This window comes from Chaetodon trifascialis, chromosome 22 (genome assembly GCF_039877785.1).
Source record: "Chaetodon trifascialis isolate fChaTrf1 chromosome 22, fChaTrf1.hap1, whole genome shotgun sequence".
Classification (NCBI taxonomy): Eukaryota; Metazoa; Chordata; class Actinopteri; order Chaetodontiformes; family Chaetodontidae; genus Chaetodon; species Chaetodon trifascialis.
Genome location: NC_092077.1, coordinates 8,191,262 through 8,208,466, shown reverse-complemented (window position 1 = coordinate 8,208,466; position 17,205 = coordinate 8,191,262). Strand labels below are relative to the sequence as shown.

The 17,205-nt window shown below is 42.6% G+C and overlaps 1 protein-coding gene across 4 annotated transcripts in view; it reads right to left on the bottom strand.

The window, feature by feature from the left end:
• gramd4a (GRAM domain containing 4a) overlaps nt 1–17,205 on the bottom strand; it is a 41,901-nt gene that overhangs the window by 22,481 nt on the left and 2,215 nt on the right. For all 4 annotated transcript variants that reach the window (XM_070991869.1, XM_070991871.1, XM_070991870.1 and 1 more), the window contains exons 2-3: nt 11,496–11,709; nt 5,844–5,964 (exon numbers count right to left, since the gene is read on the bottom strand). In XM_070991869.1, the coding sequence (XP_070847970.1) occupies nt 5,844–5,964; nt 11,496–11,709 (335 nt within the window). The remainder of the gene's footprint in view (nt 1–5,843; nt 5,965–11,495; nt 11,710–17,205) is intronic.

The window sequence follows — 17,205 nt, the reverse complement described above, 5'->3', positions numbered from 1 at the left end:
TGTGTGTGTGTGTGTGTGTGTGTTTGTGTGAGAAGAAAGACATGACAGCAGTGAATAGATGGTAGGAAGGGAATAAATAAGGGTCTGGATAGTGCTGTGCGATATTACGATACATGTCGTAGTGCGACAGAAAAATGTCTACCGTACGATATAATCCTCTATTGTTTATATCGTAATTTTAAAGTGTGGGCCGTGGTTAGCTCGGCTAACGTAACTGCAGCAACGCTCCTGCTTCGCGGTAGTGTCACCTGCAAGAACTCCATTACCGCGCTGCTAACGTTTTCAACCATGCGTGCGAGAGCCAGCGGGAAAATGGACGTAAACAATGCAGCAGAGATGGAGAGCACAGTGGACGCTGAACCAACAGAACCCAAAGAGGAATTGGTGCCGAAAAGAGGGAACAGGAACTCCATTGTTTGGCACTGGTTTGGATTTAAAAAGGCAGACACCGACCAAAAAACGTAATCTGCAAAACATGCCGCCAACAAGTCGTTACTAGCGACTCGAACGCGTCTAATCTTTTCTATCACTTAAAGACACGACATGAAGAACAGTACAGAGACAGCGTTGAAATGCGACAAACTACTAAAGTTAAACCATGAAGTGCTGAAAAGAAAAACACACACCAAACGAGTCTGAAAGAGTCAATGTCCAAAGACATTAAAAATATTTCTTTTATTTTTTTATTGTTTTTGAATTGTCTTTCCCTTTATATATAAAATATGTCTTTTATAAATAAAAGGAGAAAATATCAGAGGAATTGGCATTCTTTTCATGTGTATAATTTTAAGTAAAAATACTATATTGGGATATATATGGGGATATATTTATGGGGATATAAAATTACCTATATCGGGATATAAATTTTTGTCCATATCGCACAGCACTAGGTCTGGAGAAGACAGAGACAGGAAGAGACCAACTGAAGCAAACACAAGTGCAATACAGCAGAAGGCCATCAGACCTCCACTGCTCTACACTCTGTGTTTGAGTGTTAGCCTCCTTCTATGTGATCTCACGTCCGGAACATGGTTACAAATTAACCAATTAAGTACTCTCAGAATAGCACTGGTCAATCACGACAAATGGCAAGGGAAAAGGATTGGGTCATTGTATACACACACGCACATGCACACACACAGTCTGGGATGGAAATTCATGCCTCCCATGAAGGCAGGAGACAATATACTTAAGCAGTGTGTTTGTTTTAGCATACAGCGTGGGCCTCGGCTTTATTTTAGGCAGCAGCGAGAAAGACGTCAGCGGGAGAGAGAAAGAGAGAGAGAATACGCCCACACTCAGCTCACTCTGAGCGCGAAAGAGATCCAAGAAGCCCAAATAATTTCTTGACGCACCATTAGAGGAATAAGCCAGCACACACTTCTCGGTTTGGAATGAGTTACTTCTGCTCTGATTTGCTAACATGCCATTCTTGTCCTTTTCCTCTGGAAAGGCAAGAGGCCATCTCATTGTCTTAGTGGAAAAAACTACAGCGTGAACCTAAAACTGAACTGTAAACTGAAATTAGCCCTGGGGAGATAAGACGAGATAAAAAGCTCAGAGCAGCCAAAGTGGAACTCATTCATATTTTAGGTGTAGAGTTGATGGTTTCCTCTCAACTTCAAATTAACAAGTGAGATGTGCTGGCTGTTGAAAATGGTGACCTTTCGATGATGAAACCATGAGAGATTTAAGGCTGTGAATCATTATTTTCATAACTGATTCATCTGTTTTTCTATTAATTGTTTAGCATTATTCACACATCACAATTTGCCACATCCCAAAGATGCTGTATCATCTGGCTGACTAACGCTGCTACAAAACATAGAAAAGCAACTTCCTGTTCTTCACTATTTTTTCTGCAACAGCTTTACCTTCACAGAAGGAATTCACATGAAATGATGGATGCAGGTCATCCAGTGTTACGGTTTCTAATCTCATGGACATTTGGTTCACTGTTGACTAGTTGTAATATACAGCTGTGTCAGGCTGTGTTAAGCTACTGTTAACGCAAACCCAACATTTCCAACTGCTGCTGCTTCACATTAAATACTTCCAACTGGTGAAACACAGGGTGTCACAAGGAGACCCAATGTATTTGTCACAGAGGTTAGCTGTGACCATGATTGTTAGCTGATTAGCTTTTGTATTGTAAAAGTAATGGAACATGAGGACGCAGCCACAGTGAGCAGTCAGATGAAGAGCAGAATGCAACAGGCGGCACATCTCCACTTTCTAAGCAGGATAACAAACTGGAATGTGCCCTGCTGCTGTGTGGAGAAATTTTTGCACCATTTGCAGCATGAAATCTGGTTGCAGTAGGTCATCATGGCATGATGGGAAAAGGCCAATCGCTGACTGACTTCTTCATGAAAACAATGCTTGTTTGGCCCTGTTGGAAACAGATAAACCAGCTGCTCTTGCTGTATTTCTGACAAAATAGAAATGTGGACTGTTTGGTATCCAAAGAATCTGACAACTGTCGTATCACTTGCTACTACGACATTTAACCACAGGTGTCGCCAAATCAACCAAGACTCTGAAATCTTAAGGAAAAGTGAAATTCTAAATCCTTTCAATGCGCAAAGTATGGCTAGTCCTTTCACAGTATGTTACGTTGTTTTCCTATATTACCTATGCTCCAGAAAAGCCATTATACAACACATAAACCCATAATGTCTTGCTACAAGGTACCTTTTGTTTTACCCTACTAATCTCCTTAGCTTTGACGAATGAATGACTGTATATATACGCATGCGTTATCTGTTCTCAGTGCACAACTGAGAATACAATAAATGCACACTCCTGTAGGTCTTTCTTTAGCAGGTTATACTATGTGAGGAAATAACGCACAAGAAAGCAGAGAGGAGTGCAAAGGAAAATAGAAGTAGAATACACAATAACTAGAGTGCAGGGCAGAGAGCTCAGGACTCCATTAGGTGCTAATGGATTGTCATGCTTCAACGTTCTCCGAGGTATGACCACACCGGCCAGGGATAGGATGAGAGACTGACAGACATGAGAGAAATGGATAACCAAAGAGTGTGAGGGAAAGGGAGAAGCAGCAGGCAGCTACAAGAAAGCAGAGGGAATAGAAACCCTTGAGGTAATGTTAGAAGAAAAAACAACATTACCCAGAGGTACGACTACCCTTTCCCAATCAAGAGCAGAAGAAAACATGTATGAGGGTTCCTCCCCTTCAGAGTCCCCTTATAAAATGCCAAGTGGCTGCCATCTTAGGTAGAGCCATGATTGCATTTTTTCTTAACTCTTTGTGCTCGTGAAACTGTCATGGCTGCTTCACCCCTTGAGTGTTTATGTGCAAGCATGTGTGTGTCAGAATCTCAGAACATCATATAGATGTGTGACTGAGAGAAGGCATGAAAGGCAAGGGAAATCAAGAGCGCGATAAAAGAAGAGAAGCGAAGAGAAAGCCGAGACTGATCCAGAAAAGAAGAGCAGGGAATGGCGGGCAGACTCTGAAAGACCAACTCAGCAGGATGGCAAGAAAAAGGCAATGATGGCTGTAAAGGATTTTTTTTTTTTTTTTTTAAAGAAAGCCAGGAGGTAAGAAAAAAAAGGAGGAAGTAAGGAAAGGGCAAACGGGATGAAAGAAAGGTCCATGAAGGGAGAGCTCTTCTGGTTAGCATCCTGACGGTGTGACAATGAATCTGGCTCTTTTAGCTCAGGCACAGGCATTGTGAGAGAGGACATAGCCTGAGGTATTCTCTTTCACACGCTCTCTCCCTGTCTCTCACCCACTCTCTAATAGACACACAGTGGAAAGGGAAGGAGGGGAGGGATTCACAGTCCATTACACACCAGGACTGTCAACGTGCTGCACCGTACAGGACAACCAGTACCCCTCACTGGATACCAGGTTAGACAAGCTTGTAAATGTGAGTGAGCAGAGTGGGTGGACTCAGGATAAGCACCATACAGTTTGTCTAACGTTTTGTGTCTGCGGATCAGGCTGCCTCCCCTCTTTCTCCTTGACTCTGCATCACCCATTCACTCCTCCCCTAGCCTTGGTTTTGTTTGGGAATACAATAAACAGAGTAAATCCATAACTAAAAACTGCAATACATTGTGCAAAGAATTATTATGTTCACCACACCCTATAATGACACTGGAACAGTAACAGAAGCAGATCATTTTAGGTCCATCAGTGTCATTGGGGATGCTGCACTCTGAGAAGGAGTTGTGATTCAGAGGGGAGCAAATCCATTATAACCACACCAACAACATATTGCAGGATAGACTATATCAGCTGCATTCAAATGAACTAGAACACATTACATGTTAGTTTGAATTTGTTTGAACTGATGTTTTGAAAAAGCAAAAGCCCTAAATGGTGAGTGCAGGTTTAAGAAACAGACTCTTTGAGTATTGTTAAAGGTCACATTGTTAGTATTCCATTTGGGGTCCAGGTAGGACGGTCTACAATGTAAATGCTCCTTCACGGATGCTTCACCTCACAGTGTGCCTCTCTAGTGTATTATGGTACATTGATGAACATTAGCTCAGCAGCTGCTTGCTTCCATCATGCTTCCACTATTATTTCAGGGTTGCCAACATACAGCAAAATAAGATGCGACTTAGATTACATAGTTTTGTTAAGTCCATTCAACTTTGAATGCTAAAATGTTCCCCCTTATTATTCTGAGTTGATGTACGTCTGTGAAACTGAAGAAAATTTTGCTTTTACAGAGGCAAGGTAGCTGAGCTATCCCAAATTTGAACGGTAAGACAGCATAAAACTTGAAATTTGGCAATGTCATTGAAATTAATAATAGCAAACACTACAGCAGAAAATGGAACCAAACACCGTACAGATAGAGCACAGTTTGTATAGCTTTAAGAGTGCCAGTCTGCTAGAATTTGCAAACACCAACTAAGAGCAATGCACAAAACCAACCTCCTGCAAGACTGTGAAACCACAAGACAGACTGATATCACAGGATGCTTACAGCTTAAAGTGAACACACACACACACACACACACACACACACACACACACACACACACACACACACACACACACACACACACACACACACACACACACACAGATTAAGATCTACATTACATTACATCATAATCAGACACTTTTTTTCTAAAGCAACCTACAGTAAATCCATTCAGCCTTCGTAGTAACAAGAGCTAGATTTCAGCAAAAGCTGTAAGTGCACCCCTCCCAAAAACAACTAAGAGTGTGTTCATTGTTACAATAACTGTTTATTTTTTTCTGGGGAAATGAGACAGCAGTGAGTGCCAGTGTTGGATGTTGAGGAGAGATTTTTATTTCTGCCACGACTGAGTTTAACCAGTCCTCCTCATCAAATAGAGGAGGCTTCCTGCTACATTCACCAATTGGTAGACAATCAGGAAGTTCCTGTAGATAAGAGAATGTAGAAAGAGGCAGTATCTCCACAACACAAAGTCATCACTGCAAAACACTGAAGCCACACTTTTTCCTCATTGTTGCTTCCTTGCTCTTGGTGCTGCAAACAATCTCACCACCTACACATACTGTATAACCATGAGCTGAATGCCACAAGTTCAGGGCTTTTCTCTGGGAACTGACAAGAGGGATTCTGGGTATAGGAAATCTCTAACTGAAATTAGAGGGAGACAAGGCAGCTTGTGGGAAACAAAAACCAGTAAAACACAACCACTGAATGCTGAAAAACAAAGACAACAGAGATCTCCTTTTTGAGATCTTAATGAGTGCAATGTGCAGAGTGTATACCTCTGAAAGACCAGAAAGTGCCTGACACTATGATCTGGTCCATGCCTGGTGTTGTACGTATGTGCTTGAGTGTGCATGTCTGCATACTCACGTAGGAAATGTTTCTCCAGTAAGGCAATTTCCAGGTGACCTTTGACTTCATTGAGTCGGTCTGACTCTGACCTCTGGAAGTCCTGGATGGCCGCAGCCATGGTGGGAGACCCTGAACCTGCCTGTGCACGCACACACATGCATTCATCCACACAGACGTACATACAAGGGTCCATGCACACACCCACATAAAGGTTTGCATTCACAAACACAGAAAATAAAACAAAGACAGGTTTAGTTTTACAATTACTTAACAACAAAATACATATATACAAGCATGGAAATCCCATATGATCTAACATACGCACACGCACAGATTAGCATAGCACCATGACTCACGCTAATGTTTCCTCTCCCGGTTTAAGTCCAGCTGGAGCGAGATGGGAGGAGGAAGGCGAAAAAGAGGAGAATCCCCCTCTTCCGACTACAGCAACACTGATGACTCACACGCCTCTGACTAAGGGCTTTAACCCTGACACACACAACTAGCAACACAACATGTGTGTAGGTGGACGGAGTGAATGACAACGACTGAGAGGTGACGGCTGTGTCAGGAACGAGGGACAAAGTGTGAGGAAGAAAGGAGTGAGTGAGTGGGTGGTGTGGGGAGAGGAGATGAATGAGCGAGAGGAGGGGAGAGATGGCGGTGCTGGTGGAGTGAGTGCTGCAGGTTGAGCATTGCTGCACGGCTACAGCAAGGGTCCTTTAAATGACTCCTGCCACACACGCGCGCACACACACAAGCTGCAGCAGCTTCTTCCCGACAGCAACCAGCATGGTCTGTGTGTGCCTGCGTCAACACACTGCAATGTCTTTCGCTAGTGTGCAAAAGAGAGACTGCCAGAGAGAGAGAGAGAGAGGGAGGAGAGAGAGAGAGAGAGGGAGGAGAGAGAGAGAGAGAGAGAGAGAGAGAGAGAGAGAGAGAGAGAGAGAGAGAGAGAGAGAGAGAGAGAGAGAGAAAGATAGCACAAAACTGACATTGACCTGAAAAAAGATGTGCTTTGGGAGAGAAGCGTAACAAGACAGGCAGGTGGGGAGACATGGAGACAGAGGGATGAAGAGGGTGTCTCTGAATAAAGAAGCACTTCAAAGAAAACAAGCGCGAGAGGGAGAGTATGAGAATTAAACGGAGGCAGGGGGACGAAAGCGAAAGAAAGCGGAACAGGAAAGACGAGGAGGACATGGAAGAGATGACCGGAGCAGACGTTGGGAGTGAGAAGGAGATCTGCTGCACTGCCAGCGCTCAGCTTTAACGCTCTTGGGCTTGGATTTTGTAAGCTTTTGCAAAACATTAAATCGCTACCGGTTTGGTCCAAGGATGGTATATAACGTAAATGCACCTTCACGTTGCGTAATGCAGTCGTCAGCACAACCTCCTGGTTATCAAAAGTAGGTCAAGCCCTGACGTCACCCTGGACGATTATCGGCTGATTAATTATTGTGTTGCCCCTCTCCCACTGTCAGGCCTGTGGCTGATGTGAGCATGGGAATCTGGCTGTGTCCTGCTGTAAAACTCCACCATCGTTTCCATGTCTGGAACAGTTTTATTTCTGAACGCTGTTTTCTAGCAAATTAAACAGACATTTTAGCAAACAAATGAAAATCATCCTCTCATGGATAGCTTGAAGCATTCGCACAGTGATAGCCAGAGCCACAGTATTTTGCTTCACACCCACTCTGCATATCTACCATTTAGTTGCTGCTCTGCAGAAGGTGCACATAAGGTCACTGAGCAGAGCTGACTATAAATTCTTCTCTGTCTTGTTTAGAACTGAGGTGAACGCAGATGTTGCCAACACATATTTCCTGCATTATGTATCTAAACTGCAAATTAACCACAATCCACAACTCTGGTTCTCTCAGTACTTTCTACAAGGTGAACTGAAATCAAACCCAGCACAAAAAAACACACAAATTAAAATGGAATACAATTAGACCAAGCTCTGTACCTCTATTCTTCAGGTTAGCAATTTCCTGCTCTATACCTTTGCTTCCGTGGTGACTGTCCTGTCCTGCATCACTTCAATAAGTCTGCTGGCTTTCTCTATGGAGACAGCGAAGATCTCAATGCCACCTCCATCTCTTTCTTTGCCTCTTGTTTAGAGATTTCTACTGACAGATCTCCCTAACCTCCTGCTAACACTCCTCAGTCATCTACTGCTCTTCCCATTTGATCCTTTTCTCTCCTCATTCCACTCTTCCTCTCTCTGTGCTCAGCCTCTACTGGGACATTGTCCATGGGTTGTATGGTTGGCAGAACAGAACTGACACAGAAATGTCTGTTTTATCCTAGAGAACAGCTCTAGGGATAGCAAAATACTCTCTACATACTCATTCTTCTATGTAGTGAAAGTGCCTGTGCTGTTTAAGCTTGCAGCTTTCTCGTGAGGCTCGATGGGAGTCTCACAGTGGGAGGGGGAAATACAGAAGGTGTGATTTCAAGGCCTTGTTCTGCTCATAAACACACATAACACAAGAGACCTTCTTCATGCTTGGCAGATTGTTGATCCAGCAGGCTGGTGGTGGTGGTACGTTTTGATCAGCCATGTCCAATAATTAACAGAACAGGGTTTGCACAATGGACACTGGTGTGTTATGTGTGACTGTAAAGCTGTCCAGACAAACAGAGCATGTTAACTGCTCGTGAATATCAGGCGTTTATAGCACATCGTGCTACATTACTTGTATACTGTACTGTTAAATCATTAACAGTATTAAGAAAACATTTAAAGTGTCTAAAATGAGCACACGAGAGGGGGGAATGATGAGTCCTCTGCTCATGGCAGAAAATGCTGGCAATGTAACTGATAATGTTGTTACACACTTCTTGACAGACATTTTATTATCGAAACTGCCTGTTCTACTTTCACCCCCCACCCCCCCACCCCCCAGTGAAATCATACACCACCTTCCCTACCCAATTTGATTTCCTGTAAGCCAGTGATTTCCTGACTTGTATAGTGCTGTGCATATCAAATCCACCACAGAGATTTAAGCAACAGTCTTCTTGGTAAAGACAACCACAATTACCGGTGCAATCCGCAGCTCTTCATACAGTTAGCCGGTAAATTTAAACCTACACGTTATTCTGGCTTAGCTACCAAGTCAAAAGCTGTACCAAAAAAAAAAAAAAAAAAAAAAGCCTGTTTGACTTTAGTTTACATTTCAATGGGGAGATTACTGTTCAGAACTGTAATCCAAAGTGATTACTGTAGTGAACTGTTTTAGGATTTTTCTGCCATTGTAGAACTGATCTTTAGCCTGCACTGTGAAACAGGAAAAAAGATATGAGACTTCTAAATCCTAAGGGTATGATTACAAGCCCAAGTACTCATTACCCAGTGAGATTTCAGCATGGAGTGGCATGCTGAAGAGCCGTTCAGCTGTTCTAACTATTATTTCAAAAGTCAATTAGCCGATCATTTCATTTCATTTGAAATTCAAACGCATCTAATCCAAATGTAAAACATATACAGCAGACAAAATATGTAGATGAAGATGCTTATACACATTTTTGTCAGAATGCTCATTATTCAACAACAATAATAATAATTCCATGAATCAGGCTTCAGATATTTGCTGTGGATTTAACATATTAAGGTTTGGTCTATCTAACATCTCTCAGATCAGATTCTACACATCATCCACTACAGGTCTTTTATAATGATGTGATTACTTCTGTATTACCTTGAGCTTTGTCTTGGGTTGCATTACATCATCATACATAATGTGCTCTTTATGTGCTCTTAAATGAAAGGATCACACAGAGTATGACAAACGCGGTGAGGAAGCCACCTGATCAAGCAGGAAAAAGTGGGCAGAAGCCGGTGAGGTCGTATGCAGTCGCCTGTGCAATGACTGAACACCATCTGTTCAGTGACATTTTACCTATTTAGTATGGATGACACAAGCTAGTTTGTCAAAAAGTCTTGGTGCATGTATTCTGCAGCCAAAGGGCACACTCTGTCCTCCTTTTAACAGATGAGGTAATGAAGGTGAGGTTGAGAGCTAGGTCATGTGATCGGATTCAGGAGAGTGGCGAGATATCAGTGCAGTCTGGGTGGGCTCCAGTGTGCTAGTATGGGCCTTTGAAGGGCACTACACAGGGAAGATGAGATTTCCAACAAGCTGATATTGGAGAAAGTGCATGCTTCATGTATGTTTGTGGGTATGTATGTGCATGTGTGTGTTAGTGCATGCATGCTTGTGTGTGTGTGTATGTGTGTGTGTCTCAGCAGGGATAAGAGCCAGCTTGGTCTATTCTGGGGCTTTGGAGTGTGACTCATCAGTGCCGTGATGTGGGCGATGCCTTCCCAGTGGGCTTGTGCTCATGCAGGCAAACACCAGTGCACATACAGACGGACAAACGTCAACTCACAAATATGGGCTTGTGCACACACATGCAAGTACAGACACATCTGACACGTGCCCACAGAGTATGCCATGAGGGGCCATACTCAGCCGGATCACTAATTAAAAAAATAAAAATGCTCCAGAACCAAAAGAAAAAGCACAGTTTAATACTGTTTTATTCTTATGTCTGTACACTGAGGCCTGTTATGATTTAATGATGGATTTTATCTATAAGCACCACTCATTCACCACTGGGCCTTGTGCAGCTTTGAATGGGAAGTCATATCAGCTGTCTATTTGAGGAGAAACAAAGGGAGAAAATAAAAGTGCAACAGAGATCCCTCGGGCCTTCATTCAGGAAATGATACAATCAAGTGACTAATCCAGTGTTTAATATCGGAGTATCTTCCTATCGATGCATGAGCATGATGATGACGGCAATACTGCTGTTTTAGTCAACAACAAGGATTAGAGAGAGCTGCACATTCCATGAAATATGAACACTTTCTAGTGTGGGAGGAAGAAATGTCAGAAAACTTGATGTGGATTTTTTTTCTGTCATGGCTGGTGAGCTCTCTTCATCCTGTCCATCTCCTCTCCTCTAGACATCTCAGGGTCCAATCATCTGAGGCTCAATTCCTGTCCTCTTGGCTCCTTTATCACTTTCTCTGCTTTAATCTTTTCTCTCCTTCTCTCCGTTCCTGCCATCCAATATCTGTGCATCTCACCACTGCTTTCACTGTTTCTGCTGGTGATTGTCATCTTTATTTTCCTTATTTATTGTCATCTCCTCCATTTTTCTTTTTCATAACAACCAAGTCCTCCATACTTCTTCCTCTCTCTTTTGAGTATAACTAAAAGCAAGTGGGATTAAATAAAACAGATTTTCTGAGCCCTAAGCATTTATTAGGACGCTATTAAAACATCAGAAAGGTGGAACAGCAGCTACTGCATATTCCCCTGCCTCTGCTGTTTCATGTCATTCTGAGGTCAGAGTATCTTTTCAGATGGAATAATTCATGTGTACATTAAAAAAAACAACACTGCCATGTGTACTTGTCCTTGCCAGTCAAAGCTAAATGCATATATGTCAGACAAAAGCGAGATAGCCATTTACTCAGTATGAGTATAAGGGTGATAAATACAGACACAGAGAGATATAAACAGAGGGGAAGGACATAAACCTAGGTAAAACTAAAGAAAAATGCTGAAAAGCAAGAGAAACAATAGGAAATTAAAATAAAAAAAGCCACACAGACACACACAGACACACAAGCACATATGTAGGGTGAGCACTTACAGGGTCTCGCAGGAGGTCCTCTGTGTCTCGCAGAGCTGCTCTGGGCTTCAGCTGCATGTCGTCGCTACATTCGTTGTCAGAGGCGGGTGGCGACTCGGCCAGATCCGGGAAGTCGTCTCTCGTCCTGGGGCCTCGGAAGCGGATCTTGTCCAGGCGCTTTAGCATGGTCAACACCGCGCACCTGGGCTTTACCTTAACATGGCGGACGGCAACCCTGTGGGGACACAAAACACAGGGGTTACTGTTGGTGTGGCTGTGTGGAAAATGGATTGGTTTTGATTTTTTTTTTTTTCTTCTGACCTTATTAAAACTTAATATGCAGTGTGGTAATGGTTCCCTTTGCCACAAACTGGACTTCCACATTCGATGGTGACAAAATGCAGGAATGACCATAGAGCATTGTAACTGCAACAAATAAGGAAATATTCCCATTTACATGTAATATCGTCTATGCATGAACAAATATTTCTTTCATTTGCCAAATAGTCATTTATTAACAAAGAAATAATCTCTTTTAAACCAAGTATTATATCAAGCTGATAAAACAATCCTGAGAATGTTTCCATGCTATTTAAGTCAGCCCAGGTCTCCAGGACCCAAAAAGAACATGAGGAATAAGGGTAACCTCGTTTTAGGATTACCAAGAACAAAACATACAATCTCCTTTCAATACCCACAGCAGTATTTAGTCAAACAGGACGAGTGTAGAGCCATGCTGCCAGCTCTGTGACACACACCCTAACATGCTTATGTCAGTGCTGGCAAGCTGATGTTTAGCAGGTATAACGTTTACCATTTCATCATAGTTTAGCATGTGATGCCACCAATTATTTAAGCGTTAAAGGTTAGAGTTCTGTTCTCCCTTTCAGCCTACACAGGATGATGGAACCAGTAACCCTCTCAGAGCCTTGACAACTACATCCTTTCAGTCCTCTGGCAAACAGTTGACAGCAGCAGATCAGCTGACCCCATTTATTGATTTCATTTCCATGGCGCGAGCAGTGGCGGTGGTTGTGAGAGGCTGTGAAAGGCTTAATGGTTGTGTTTTGGTATCAAGGGCCGAGATGTAATGATGACAGACAGAACGGGGAGCTGGATGGGTCATTACAAGCGGAGTCACAGGAATCAAGCCGCTGCAGCTCGTCCTCTGCATTCAGCAGCAGTAGTCTGATACTGCAGTAAAATGTATCCCACTGATACAGACAGGATAAATGACCTCATTAATGCTCACCATAAGTAAGCCAATACAAGCCAACTAAAGTACAAATGAGAAATAGATCATGATTAGCATTGAAATGGGAGCCACTTTTAAACTACAACAGGTGGCAAACTGTTTCTGGCAAAGCGTCTGCAAGCAAACACTAATGACTGTCTCCTCGCTGCCGCTGCTGCTGGTTCGTGAATGTCCCCAGCCTATTAAATTCTGACGTGCTGACTTTTTAGCCACCGCCTCCGGTAATTCTTTTCTTTGAATGAGATGTGCTGACTGAAAGAAACAAGAACCACTTGTAGTACTACTCTACGAGGTCATTCCTGATTTGACCGAATGCCCTGTCAAAAACTTGTCACAATAATCCATCATCCTTTGCAGCAGCCGAGCATGGAGCCACTGAATGTGTCGTCAACATGACTGTGTTGTTTTGTGACTGCTGTGCTTTGTCATTTGGGTCTGCTATCAGAGAGGATGCTCAAAGGCTCTGCTTCTCAACTTCCTCTTAGTAATTATGACTGTATCACATTCTGTGTTGTCATCTGAGAGCAGAGGGGGAAAAAAATGAAAAACTAATAGAGCTGACAGTGACAACTGTTCATCCTTATCATTAACTGGACAGTATTCACATTATCTGTACAAATACTAAATCCGAGGTATGAAAAGATCTACACAGCTGAGCAGCTGACAGATGATCCAGCTCTGCTGTCATCATCAGAAGCTGACATTGCTTGAGATTATGTCTGAAAGGAAAGGACGCCCCTTTATCTAAAAATGTTTCCTTGGCTCTCCTTTCCTTGCATCTCTCCTCACGTCAGACCAATAGATAGAACTAAAGCGGCAAAAGGTTTTTGTGCGTGAACTAAAAACACACATTTTGGTTCCTCATGTAGACACCCCGCCCACACGAGGTAACCACATATAAGTGGCAAATACAGAGGTGACTGGTGGGTTGATCTTTCTTCGCTGAGGGGTGAGTGGAAACGTGGTGAGTGGCAGCTAAATAAACACTTCCCTCCTCTTGTCAAGACACCTGTCACAGCGAAATGTGTTCTCACAAGATCCGCCTGATTCCACATGCAACCTGCTCAGCGCTACAGTTCAGTGAGCCTCTGGTCAGCTCAAACTACGGTTACCTGCCACAAAACAAAGCCCTGGCAACAGAGATTAATAAAAGCATCAGTTTTAAGACATTTACTGTTTTGAAACCCACCTCAGAAATTCACATTTGTCTGCAAACAATATTTATGAAACACAGACATAATCTCTATAATTTAAGATCATGTTTAAGACACAGTACTTGTTTCGATGCTATTCCTTGCCTCCTTTCACTGAGGTCTTCTTCAGACTGCCTCTCCTTTATTTATCTCCTTCTTTTAAATATGTCTTTCTCCAGTCCAGAGGCAGTTTCTACCGCAACACCATCTTAAATAAGAGAATGAAAAGATGAAAAGAGTAGAAGAGGAGGAGGAGGAGGACGGGACTTAAGCTCAAGGTCTGATCACTATGTGAATGTTACTGTGGGAATGCGCACAAACAGGCCTCATGATACATTTACGCAGTTATGTACAAACACAGAAACACCGCCATTCCACCTTTACCTAACCATAAGTCACTGTTAACACACCAGCTAGGGCAGAGGCCGGTGCAACAACAAAGAGGCAAAGATATGCACACACGTGTGAATGAGACAAAACAACCATGTAGCAAAACACACACACCCGTGCACACACGTGTGAATGAGACAAAACAACCACGTAGCAAAACACACACACCCGTGCACACACGTGGACGGATAGTGTTTGTGTATTCCCGCACACATTAGTTAAGAGTGAGTACCTTTACAAGCCTGGTGTGTACTGTGTATCCACTGGACAAGCCTGATATACTGCATCTGAGTGTGCTAGTGTGTATGCTTACGCCTGTCTGAGTAATCTTCTGCTAATGACCTGCAGTAGCTGGAGGTTACTCTTGGTCACACAGGTCACACTCACTGCAACAGCCAACCACAGTCATTCATGCTAAGAGGCAGTCTAATGCCCTTTAGTCTACATCAGCGCTTCTTACAACACACGACAAAAAAGGAATCATCAAACACTCCAACTGTAGTTTCTACTCGAGCATACAGAATACAAAACTGGCACTGAAGAAATAATCATTTAAAATGTGCACTGCTGGTCAATAATATTCAAGATATGAGATGGGAAATAAAGTTGTTTAAATGAAATAAGAACAACATAAGTTAATGAGTGTAATCACAGTTGGCCGCAACTAATGATCTGTTATCGTTTCATTTAGTGAGTATTTTCTCAATTAATCCTTCGGTCAATAGAATATCAAGAAATAGCTTCATCACGCGTTTCCACAGCCCAAGGCTGAATCTCAAGTTGCCTTGTTCTGTCCAACCATCAGCCCACAACACGACTAAGAAAACCAAAAAATAATCACATCTCAGAAGCTGGAAGCAGTTTATTTCAGCAAATTTTGCCAAAACATAGTTGATGGAGTTATCAATAATTTGACTCACTGTTGCTGCTCAAGGTCATAGCTTCTTGTAAAAGAATTCACTTTAAAGTTAAAAAAAAAACCAAAAAACTACATTTTAAGTTAATAATAAAATAACTAGCTGTGTGTTTCACCACAATACACATGCAACATTTTAAGTTCCTTGTTGGTAACCATAATAATGCATATTTATGAGAGCGATTACAGTCATCACATTCATTTATGTGTTAGCACATGGATACTTTCAGTCGAGTATCTGTGGTTGTCTTATAATGGACAGCAAATGGTAGGCTAGTAAGCCCTAGTGTTCTCAGCTGTGCACCAACACACTCATCTTACTTTACGAACTATTCAAGCGGCTTTACTATCACCCCTGGCTATCTGCATCTATAGGAGAATGGCACAGTATAGCCACATGAGATGTGAGTAGCTCTTTCTACAATTACGCCCTGTATAACTGTTGCATATCAGCCATGCATAAAATGGGCGGGTGGAGGGGGGCAGTGGAAACAACCATATACTGTTGAGTACAACGCAGGCAAGAGCACTCACACAAGTAGGCCACTTGCACAAGTGTGTTCTCTTTAGCCAGTCAGACTCTGTTTAAGAGTAACAGAAAGCTTGTTAGATGGAAATGCCACAATGTAGTGTTTCCGCTTCCACTGGTGACGGATGCAAACCTTGACGCCTTTTACAGGTGCTCTACCTCAAAAGTGTTGCGTAAAACCACATAAGACCATCCTGTCATCATTATCCACGGGGCTTGGTTTCTGTAGAAACAAGGCTCAGTACAGCAAGAGCCTCACCTACAGAGCTAATCTCAACTTTTACAGGTTTCATAACGCACTGTGACTCAGAGAGAGATGACCTTTAAGAATCTCGTTTAACAGCATTGACTGGAATGTTCTAAGGAGTAGCTTCAACTTTTGTTTAGCTCACTTTCCTGCATTCATAATGAAGTGACAGATGGTCAGAAGGAAAAATCAGGCTACTGCCATGCTGAGTAATATCTGTTTGTAATGGCACTAAGTATGCTGCCAGGTGCTATTCTAACAGAGGACAACACAATAATGCCTGATAAAAGCAGCTGCAAAGCATCCACATTCTTATTAAAAGGGAAACTTTTCACCCTGGACTATATTTTCAACACAAATGTTTTTGTGTCTAAGTGACTAATGCAGACGACAATTTTAGAAATTGGTACAGTGTTGAGTGAGGGCACTGCAGCTGACAGCCGTGAAACGAGCTGCAATGCAATCCTTCCGGGGAATTGTGCACCATCAATGTACACCCAGTCTGTTTGTCACTGTGTCTGACCAGGTCTGACACAAGGAGAGGTCTTGTTCTGAAGTCTTGCGAGAGGTGATTTGTCGTTAACTTGTTTGTAGAAATCAGCTAAATATTCAGCCACCACATTAAAAATCTTTCAGATAACACTGAAGCATGCTTTCTGTACTCAAACACAGCAAACTCTTCCAGCACTCCTCTCTTCAACTGTCATGTTTCCACTGATGTCTTTCTGAAACAAGACATTGTGGCGGAACTTCTCCTTGAGCGGGACTTGGTGAGACACCATAACAGACATACTGGATCAGGTGAAGGGGAGAGAAAACCATTTCATTTCAACAACAATCTGTAGCCGTCAGTGGCACAAACAAACACTTTTAGTGGACACAGTTTCCCGGAAGTATTATATTGCTGCCTATTTCGTGGCTGCAGTATTCTCACTCAATACTGGACCAATTTCAAAAATATTCAGTCACTTACACCACAAAAACATAGGGGAAATAGGGTCCATGTTGAAAAATACCAAAGCTTCCCTTGAAGTTTGAACACAGTCTCAATCTGAATACACACTGTTATTGTAAATGTTTTCATCAAGCCTCTTATTTTCATTTGATGCCAACCCTGGGGATGGAACAGGAAGAAGGAGGGAGAGTGGAGATATGAACTTTAATTAGACCTATTAGACATATCCTGCACTGCTTGTAGTTG